The 10,237-nt window shown below is 37.6% G+C and overlaps 1 protein-coding gene across 1 annotated transcript in view; it reads left to right on the top strand.

Annotated features, from left to right (window-relative positions):
- Positions 1–9,980, top strand: part of CDH7 (cadherin 7) — a 106,591-nt gene extending 96,611 nt beyond the window's left edge. The window contains exon 11 of the mRNA XM_029922744.1: positions 9,422–9,980. Within this exon, the coding sequence (XP_029778604.1) occupies positions 9,422–9,915 (494 nt within the window). The 3' untranslated portion in view covers positions 9,916–9,980. The remainder of the gene's footprint in view (positions 1–9,421) is intronic.
- The last annotated feature ends 257 nt before the right edge of the window (positions 9,981–10,237 follow it).

The following is a 10,237-nucleotide window of genomic DNA, read 5'->3' as shown; positions in this document are numbered from 1 at the left end:
TTTTTAATTGACGTCTACTTGACCTATAATCCTATTAATTTCAGGTGTACATTATAGTGATTTGATGTTTATATGAAGCGAACCCTATGATAAATGTAGTTACTGTATGTCACCAGAGAGTTGTTACAAAATTATTGACTGCATCGCCTATACGTGACATTTCCATGTCTTAATTACTAAGTGAAGGATTGTACCACTTAGTCTCATGCACCTATGTTGTCCACCTCCTAGTCACTCCCTACTCTCATCACCAACATTTTGTTTCTACTGAGTCTGTTTCAATTTAAGATTTCATTTTTTGTGGCTGAATAATATTTCAGTGTGTGTGTGTGTGTGTGTGTGTGTGTGTGTGTAATCTATAAATTTCTGTGTGAGAGCACGAGCGCGCGCACACACACACACACACACACACACACACACACACTGTGGAGGTTCCTTAAAACGTGTGTCTCTTTGAATTGGTGTTTTCATTTTCCTCGGATAATGACCCAAAAGTGGATTTGCTCAATCTTAGGGTAGTTCTAACTATTGGAGGAAGCTGAATACCGTTTTCCATAATGGCTGCACCAGTTTGCATTCCCACAGGCAGTGTACAAAGTTTGATTTCTTTCTCTACATCCTTGCCAACATTTTTGGGTTATTTTTGGTCTTTTTGACAGTTACCAATCTGATAGGTATGAGGTCATCTTACTACAGTTCTGAATGACATTTTCCTGGTGATTGGTGATGTTAATCTTCACATGGGGCACCTGGGGGGTTCAGTCGGTTAAACATCCAGCTTTGGCTCAGGTCATGATCTCACGGTTCATGGGTTCAAGCCCTGTGTTGGGCTCTGTGCTGACAGCTCAGAGTCTGGAGCCTGCTTCAGATTCTGTATCTTGTTCTCTTTGACCCTCCCCTGCTCATGCTGTCCCTCTCAAAAATAAATAAAAAAACATTAAAAAAAGAGAATCTTTTCATGTTCCTGTTGGCTATCTGTATGTCTTTTGAAAAATTACTATTCAAGCTTCCTACCCATATTTATTTTATTTTTTAAACTATTTATATGAGAGATTGGGAATAGGTGCAGAGAAGGATAGAGAGAACCTGTTTTTATTCTGAGAGAGAGAATATGAGCAAGAGAGGGGCAGAGAGAGATGGGGACAGAGGATCTGAAGCAGGCTCACACTGACAGCAGCAAGCCCCACGCGGGGCTCAAACTCACAAACCATGAGACTGTGACCTGAGCAAAGTTGGACGCTCAACTGACTGAACCACCCAGGCGCCCCTGTTGTAGGTTGTTGTTGTTGTTGTTGTTATATTCTTTTCTAGGTTTGGTTTTGGTTACCGTGTGGTTCACATATACGAATGTTATAAATATAGCTAGCAGTCTCTCTTCAGCTGATAGTCACTTAATTTCCAGTGCATTCTAAAAGTACTATATTTGATTGCCCGGGTGGCTCAGTCAGTCAAGCATCCAATGCTTGATCTCAGCTCAGGTCATGATCTCATGATGGGTGAGATGGTACCTTGTGATGGGCTTTGTGCGGACAGTGTGGAGTCTCCTTGGGATTCTCTCTCTCTTCTCCTCCCCCGCTCATGCACTCTCTCGTTCTTTCTCTCAAATAAACTTTAAAATATATAAATAAAAATACTACATTTGTACTCCCAACACACATCTTATGTCCCTAATACCATATTTAAATCCTTTTGGGGTTTTTCTTTTTCAATTTCCACACTAGATTTTTAAGTGGCTGATTCACTACCTTTATTACTTGCCTTTATTGGTGAGAGTTTTTTCTTTCATATATTTTCTAATTTTTAGTTATTGCCTTTTCCACTTAAATTTGTTTTTAATTTATTTAAAGTTTGTTTACTTTGAGAAGGAGAGCATGAGGGAGGGAGAAGCAGAGAGAGTAGGGGAGAGAGGATCCCAAGCAGGCTCTGCCTGTCAGCAGCCCAATATGGGGCTCAATCCCGCAAATGGTGAGCTCATGACCTGAGCCAAAATCAAGAGCTGGACACTTAAGGCACACCTGAGTAGCTCAGTCAGTTAAGGAAGACATTTTGACTTTTTTTGGAAGTCTGTTTTAGTAGTGATGAACTCCTTTAATTTGTGATTTTCTGGGAAACTGAGGTTCCTGGGTCATGCCACACTGGGGCTGCCTTAGTGGGATGCCTAGAGCCAGAGCAGATGTGAGCTGGGGGGTCCCTGGACATGCCCTGCTTGGAGCACCTTGACCAGAGAGTTGAAGTTAGAGCAGGCATAGGCCAGGGGTGCCCAGGGCAAGTGGTACAAACACCTGCAGTTCTTTATCATGAAACCTGTGTGTTTCTTTTATGTCTGTTATCACAGTTTGTAAATCTATTTATTTGCTTTGCTCAAATTTAAGACCACCTTGAGAGTACTGATTATAACCTTTCTCTTGTTTAATCCAGTATATTCCCAGGGCCTAATACAGCGAATGTAGGAGGAAATGCATTTTGAGATGAATTTATGAATAGTATTTAACACATTCTGTTCATTTTCCTATCTTTGCCACATATTTTAAGCTTCTCAAGAATAGTTCTGGTATCTCTATTTATTTTACCATCCAATAAATAGAATAGTGTAGATATCAAATAACTAAATTAATAGGGAGTTATCAAAATCATGTGAGTACAAAGTAAAATTTGCTTTTTGTGTGCAAGTTATAGGACTCAAATTTTTGCAAGACCCAGAGATACAGGAGCTAATTTTGCATAAGACTTTCTTATAGAAGTTTAACATATATCACCTGTTATTTTGCTTACTATATATATTTTTAAGACTTTATAAAGTTACTATAAGAAGGTTTCTAGGAGTTAATTCTATTATCTTCATTTTGGAGAGGAGGAAACTGAGGCAGGGCAAAGTAAAACATTTTATCTATGCCCACATATTCAATAAATAGGGGCAGGGATTTGAGGTACATCCCAGAAGTTACACTATATAATAATTGGTTTAGTACAGTAGTGGGATGAGCAAGAGGTAAATAGAAGGAGGAAGTGAAGTTCAAGTCAAAGATGACCCACACGTTTCTAGTTTGGGTATTATTTTGAGAAAAGAGCACAAAATATGAAACAGACTAAAGTAAATGGATTTAAATCTGAAAAGATACATTTGGACAGAAAGTTGTAAAGTAAGTAGTGGTAACAACTAATAAAAAAAAGTATAATTGCCATATAATAAGTATTTACTGTATTCTGAGCACTCTGTTTTTATTTAAAAAATTATGAGTGGTCATTTATTAATATCATCTGATTTAGAGAGATAGATGGGAGATTTATGTGTCAGAGACCTCACCAATTGCCCTATATAGAAAGTAGTTGAATTCTTGGGTTTTGTTGAGCTCATGTAGGAAGAGCATTGTATGAAAAGGGAGGAAGCCAAGTATAGACTTTGAGGAAGATTTACCATAAGTATTACCTAGAGAAGATCAGACACCAACAAACCATGATGTGAGAGGACAGAGTGAATAATTTCTTTAACTGTAAGAATTCCTAAAACAGTCTACTAAAATAAAACACTCACCCATACCATGTTTCCTTGTTGAAGTCCTCCTTCAAATATGATAGATACGCCATGTAAACTTAGGGCTGACTAGTGCCTCTTGGATTGGCCAACTGTCACGCTCATTGGTAACCTGAGTCTTGGAAATAACAGAAAAATTCAGATTTCTCTGGTTTCAGAGCAATCAGGATACAAGAGTATGCAAATATTAAATAGGCTGTTTTTATTTTTTAAAAAGTAAAATTGAGTGTGGTTGAAGATAAATCATTGATTAGAAAATTCTCACTTAATGACCTGTTCTTTTTGTGGTGAGAGTATGGAGTTCTGGGAGAGCTCCAGGCATGGAGAAAGTGGTGGGAATTTGGAAGTGACACTGAAAGGAGTTGAGATGTTTCTCTCTCGTAGTTCTTTCTGATCTGGAACCAACAAATTCAAAGACACTTAGTGAAATTTAATTAGTGACAAACAGAGAACATGTAACAGATTTTCAGTAATAGTGATATAAATCAACAGACTCAAAAGACAGTGAAGAGTTAAAAAGTAGTTATTCAAGAGCAGACTTCCCCTCACACACAGATCGGATGATCATTTATAATAAATTACTGAATGTGGATACAGATTATTCCAGCAGAGTTTTCATTTAGAGTAGCTCATTTTTCAGTTACACCTAATAGACACAGTAATAATTGTAACATAATAGCTGTTTTACTGTTCAGTGTGTCACTTGGCAATAAAACTTTAGACTAGCATACCTTAAGATCATACGCAATTAAAGTTTCTCTAGTATTTTTGATTCTTTCATTTTGTCCAAAGAAATATGTTATGATTCACAGATGTGAGTTACATATGTAATTTTAAACTTTCGGGTTGTAGTCTGTTACTAAAAACAATAAGAAACACCTGAAATAAATGTTAAGAACATATTGAATACACTGTTAACAAACTATTATAATTTTAACGTGATCAAAATATTTTCTTTAACTATATCTTGAGCATCACATGTTTATTTTACACTAAAGCACATTTCAATTCATGTTTCAAGTAGCAACAGCCAAATTTCAAATGCTCAAAGCCACAGGTGGCTAGTGGCTACCATGTTAGCCAAGGATGATTTAGACAATTTTATTGACTGATAATAAATTATTTAAAGAGACCACAGAGAAAGTAGAGTTTCTAGTTAATGGTGGCTTATCCTTCAAATCTTAACTCAGGGTCCTCTCTTTTATGATACTTTCTCTGAGCATTCTGAGCAAAGCATACCTTCCCATATAGATTTACCTAGCTTATGTTATATTACTATATAACCTCTTGCATTATAGTTACTTTTATACAGAATATTGAACTTCATAAGGGCAAGAGTTATCTGCATATCTCCAACCCTGCTTTATTAATTTAGTTAGCAATATTTGAGTGCATATTTACTATCGAGTATTGCTTTTTGTACTTAAAATACAACTGTGGGGAATAAAATCACTGACAGTATAGAGAGTCCAGTTGTAGAAAATCAGTACCCAGTAAAAAAAAAATGAATTAAAAGTAATTTAGGTTTTAACCTTCGGCGATAGTCTCTAAACAACAGGTTAAACTTTACAAAATGAGACTTAACAGGTATGAAGACTTGCAATTTGATTTAAAACAAGAGTTTTCAAATGGAAAAGCACTAGCTCCATGGCAGTTGACATGACTGGGTGCTTTAAAATGAACTTGACTCAAAATTTGATATATGCTCAAAAATAATACATTGAGGGAAATGGTTTTTCTTTAATATAAGTAGGCTTATCAAGCAGTGGTAGAATTTGTCGCACACCAGCAGCATTCTGCCTGTTTCTGGGAACCAAAACTGGATCTTGAGAATTCTGGTGTTTGCACGCTTAGAAAAGCCCAGCAGGGGATTCTGGGTGACAAGGAGGTGTTGAATTCAGCAGCTGAGAAGGCACTATAAGTGTTTCAAGAGCTAATCTGGATGACTTTGAAAGTGTCAGACCGTCTTTAAGAAAATAAGACACTTGGTGATGCAAGTTTATTAGAGAGGGGGCCTCTTAATCACAGGGGCCAATAAGGCTGTGGTTGACCTCTAAGACGTGTGGTCAGTACACCTGAAATTTTTCCAAGATGATTAAGTAGAAATGAATGTGTATCTGTCACAGACTACAGTGATGCTGAGAATATAGGGCCTGCTAATTTATAGTGGGCTGTGTATTTTACACTTTGATATTTTTCTCCATCTTCCCTTTTCTTTCTTTCAGTGTGGAAGAATGGTGTTCCTCTCATATGTACGCTTCTGTGCACCTGTGTATGTGTGTCCTTTCTCACGGTGAACTGGATTATGATTTGTGCTGTATTTATCTTTGTAAACGTATAGCTACCAAATTGGAGCTGCATGGATGCAGGGATCCTCTCTTGTCGGAATTTTGCTAATAATCAGCACCACTGCCTGCATACTGGGATACTCCGAAAACACTGAGTGTTCTAAAACTGAATTATCAAACCAGAAATTTAAGTTAACAGTATGCTTTTGCTGCTGGGATAAGTATTGTAATTCCTTTCCTAACATCTCTTCTCTTCTTCCTGTCCTCAGTCCAATCCGAATGGTTTTTTAAAAACAAATATGATCCTACCATGCCAGCCTTAAACCACATTGCCCATCTCCTTCCTTTCTTTGCTCCACAGCCCCCTTGACTTCGGACCTTTGCTGACCGCTTGCTTGTACCAAGAGTAATCTACCTTATTCCCTCTCCACCCACATCCCAGCCTCAACCATCAGGGACCCTCAGTTAAACCTGCCTTGTAGGAATCTGTTTCTTCTACTGTGGATCTTTAAAAGATCATGTTTCCCTCTTTTCCAATAAGTATCCCAGTTCTACATTTACATTTAGTTGTCTCATTATTTGATGAAAATCTGTCTGCCCATTTAATTATAAGTTCCTTGAGAAAATGTATTTTGCCTACTTCTGTGCTCAACATTAGATCATCCTACCTAATGCCTATAAGAACTGGGTAACGCACATTGGCTAAATATATATAAAATCATGAGCCACTGACACATTATAAGTTCCACGTGTCTAGACTAAATCTTTTTTATGCCTCCACTCAGAAATATCCTTCCTATGACAGCAAAGACATATGAGAAAAACCTCTTAAACTACATAATCTTGTGCTTACTTAAGCAGAAAATATTCTTTTTAATACAGGGATTATCTCCATAGACCCTGAAGAGCAGTTAAGACTTGTTCTACGTAAAGGTTAAATTTTATTTTTTATATGCGCTCATGTAGTTAGAAATTAATATTCTCCTAAGTCATTGAAATGTTAAATTTTCTAACCTTCTAAAACACTTCATTTTTTCTCAGCTTCAGGCAAAATTGAGAAATAAAATAAACCCTATAAGATACTGATATCCTTAATAGGTACCGAGCCTGCGAGCTGACACATACGTGGATCTGTCATGTTTCACTTTTACTGAACGCTATACTGAGCATCAAAAAGTTTATCAGTAGAAGAGAAATACATTTACAGCAGAATGGAGGAAATCATGGTTTTATATTTATGTGTGGTATATAAATATAGCCTATATATAACCTAAAACAGATATATATTATAGATCATATATATAAATGACAAGATTCATTGTAATTATATGAAGAAAGAGAATTGAGAATTTTGAAATATTTTGCCTAAATACAGATTTAAATTAAAAGCGCATCAAATTATCACCTAATTCTTACCCTCTTCAGAGCTTCATTTATTCTTATGCCCAACCATTTCTTATGTCCTCTCACACTCGGTTGGATATGTGCTCTGCCTCAGTCTTGTTTCCGACACGTCCGACAGGTTTCTCATATTCCTCCCTCCGCCTGCCCACCCATCGTGACTCCCTCGGATACTCACTTTCCATTCTCTCAATCTGACTTCTCAAGTAGGACTATTTGGCCTCTCTTTATTTCTGTTTCAATTACTTATATTTGGGTGTAGGGGAACTAGTAAAAAGTTTCAGAGGCTAAACTTATACATAAATCTAAGGTGTTATTTACTCGTGTCTTAAAATGTGCTGTTGTGTCTTTCTCTGAACTCGCAGATCGTTACTTGCGCTCTTGGCTTGTATCTTGATTACCTTCTATGGAAGCTCTAAGCTCCTCGTGTTTTAAAAAGAGCACAGGCTTTGAGGCAGTTGGAGGTAGAGGACACTTCATTCCTACCTAGTGCATTTTACTTCATGACCACAGGCAGGTGGTTTCAATGCCTAAGTCACTGTCAAACAAGAACGTAACTTACCCCAGAGAACAATTCCAAGGGTCAAATGATAGGCCTTGTTTGCAGACCTGCCTTTTTCACCTGACTGCCTTTTCTGTCTCTCATGTAATCTTCAGTGCACATGCCTTATATTTGCTGCACCTTCTACTCTGTACCTGATTCCATTATTTCTCCTTGGTCAGAGGAGGAATTTTGAGTTAATGTTCTTAGTTGACCAGAAGATAACAATGGAAATTTCCCTTTTGACACAGACAAGTATCTGGCATGTGCTAACTCTGCTTACATCTACACCCCCGTCCTCCCCCGCCCCCCACCAGTCTCTGCCCCAGGAACATTTCTCTATAATGACCACATGTGGCTAGGCTCAGTTAATTTGAGTTACTTGCCCAAGATCACACAGCTAACCAACGAGTGAAAAGGCTGGACTTCTATACCACGCCCCATGCCAACGTGTTACAACAGAAAAGTCCTTATTTAAATAAGTGCCTAGGATTTTGTTTAAGCTGATTAAGACGGAAGATGAAATAAGTCTCACCTAGTCATCGCTTTTTATCACTCTGAATTACAGTGATGTCCTTCTTGGGTTTATTTTTATTTTCAAATGTATACTTAATGCCAAACTAAAACCTTTTAATATATTTTACATAAAAATATTTCAAATGGCTTTTTTTTTTAAATAGGCGGGTAGTAATGGTCACTTTGGGCCTTTTAGATCTTCAAGTAAAAATATTGGCTGATGTAAGAAAAAAGTAACTTAAAATAATTCTTTAATTTATATATTTTGAACTCTAAAATTCAAGAATACTACTTGAAATCCGATGTGTTCCCAATTCAGCTAGCATGCAGTCCCAGAGCAGAGCAGAATAGAATCTTTCTTCTTAGTGTATACTTATTGAAAATAAACAGTTTATTCAGTTGGTTTAAAACCAGTAAGAGCCAGAGTATCTGTTTTCCTTTGCTTTCCAGTATAACCATGTACTTTATTATTTAATTACTAATTCTGATAAATCTCTTTTTGGCTAAGCTGAGAATCTCACAACCTGTAACCTCTCTCCAGGTATAAACCCCAAGTTCAGTATTTCATCCTGAAAGTGAGATTCCATTTACTATAGAAATGCTTTTTCAATCTCCATATCTAGCCTGACATACTGGAATTTTATTTATCAGCAGAGTTTCTTTGACAAGTCCTGGGCATTTCTTCAAAGAACCTGACCAAATGCTAAAATGCATTTCCTTCTGAAATTGCAGTTGTTAAATTAGATGTAAAACATTTATGAATGTCACTTTGCCTTTCCAGCAATTAAGGAGTTCAAAAAAAAAATCCTTTTGTGTTACATAGCTTTGAAATCATTATAGTTATCCTGAACTGGCCCTTCAATTTGCTCTATCAAATATTTTGCAGGTTGCCTTAAAGAGGGAGACATCAGTTCTGAACAGGTGTGGAAAAGGGTTTCTTGATGTATAAAAATGTCCTATTTTAAAGGCACGTTAGCAGTTTTAGCACATCTGCAGCTGTAAATTCCCATGCACTAGGTGGCCAATTCATCTCCCTTTAAAGAGCAGAAAATCTCTAAGTCAGGATCATAGGGCTAATTTCACCACCAAGAGGGGCTTAGCAGTTAGCTGAAACTTTCCCCTTTCCTGTCTCCCTGGTTTTAGTGTTGATCCTCCTCATCATCACCATGAGAAGACGGAAAAAAGAGCCTCTCATTTTTGATGAGGAGAGAGATATCCGAGAAAATATCGTGAGATATGACGATGAAGGTGGGGGAGAGGAAGACACAGAGGCCTTTGACATGGCCGCACTGCGAAACCTCAATGTCATCCGAGATACCAAGACCCGAAGGGATGTGACTCCAGAAATTCAGTTCTTGAGTCGACCGACTTTTAAAAGCATCCCAGACAATGTCATCTTTCGAGAATTTATTTGGGAGAGACTGAAAGAAGCAGATGTGGATCCCTGCGCACCCCCCTATGATTCCTTGCAGACGTACGCATTTGAAGGAAATGGCTCAGTGGCTGAGTCACTCAGCTCCTTAGATTCCATCAGCTCGAACTCTGATCAGAATTATGACTACCTAAGTGACTGGGGGCCTCGCTTTAAACGACTTGCGGATATGTATGGCACCGGCCCCGAGAGTTTGTACTCATAGCCCCGGTACCTTAATGTGAAATGTACTGGAGAAAAAAATTAAGCAAAAAAAAAAAAAAAAAAAAATCAACAGCAACAACAAAAACAAAGAAACAAAAATCCACTACATACAGAAAACAAGACCTTGACGTACTAAATGGTTGTAAATATCTCTCCATTTTTAACTGTTTAGGCTTTTGCCTTGGTGAAGCGTATCTCCATTAGACTTACCCAAGGGACTGCACTGACCACAGACTCTGAGCATTTGAAGGCTTTTTGATAAAAACAAAATGCTCAGTGGTTTGTGAATAGATAGCAACTCTCAGATACCTGCAAAGCACCTA

This window comes from Suricata suricatta, chromosome 14 (assembly GCF_006229205.1).
Source record: "Suricata suricatta isolate VVHF042 chromosome 14, meerkat_22Aug2017_6uvM2_HiC, whole genome shotgun sequence".
NCBI classification, from domain to species: domain Eukaryota; kingdom Metazoa; phylum Chordata; class Mammalia; order Carnivora; family Herpestidae; genus Suricata; species Suricata suricatta.
This window is presented reverse-complemented; position numbering and strand designations above follow the sequence as displayed.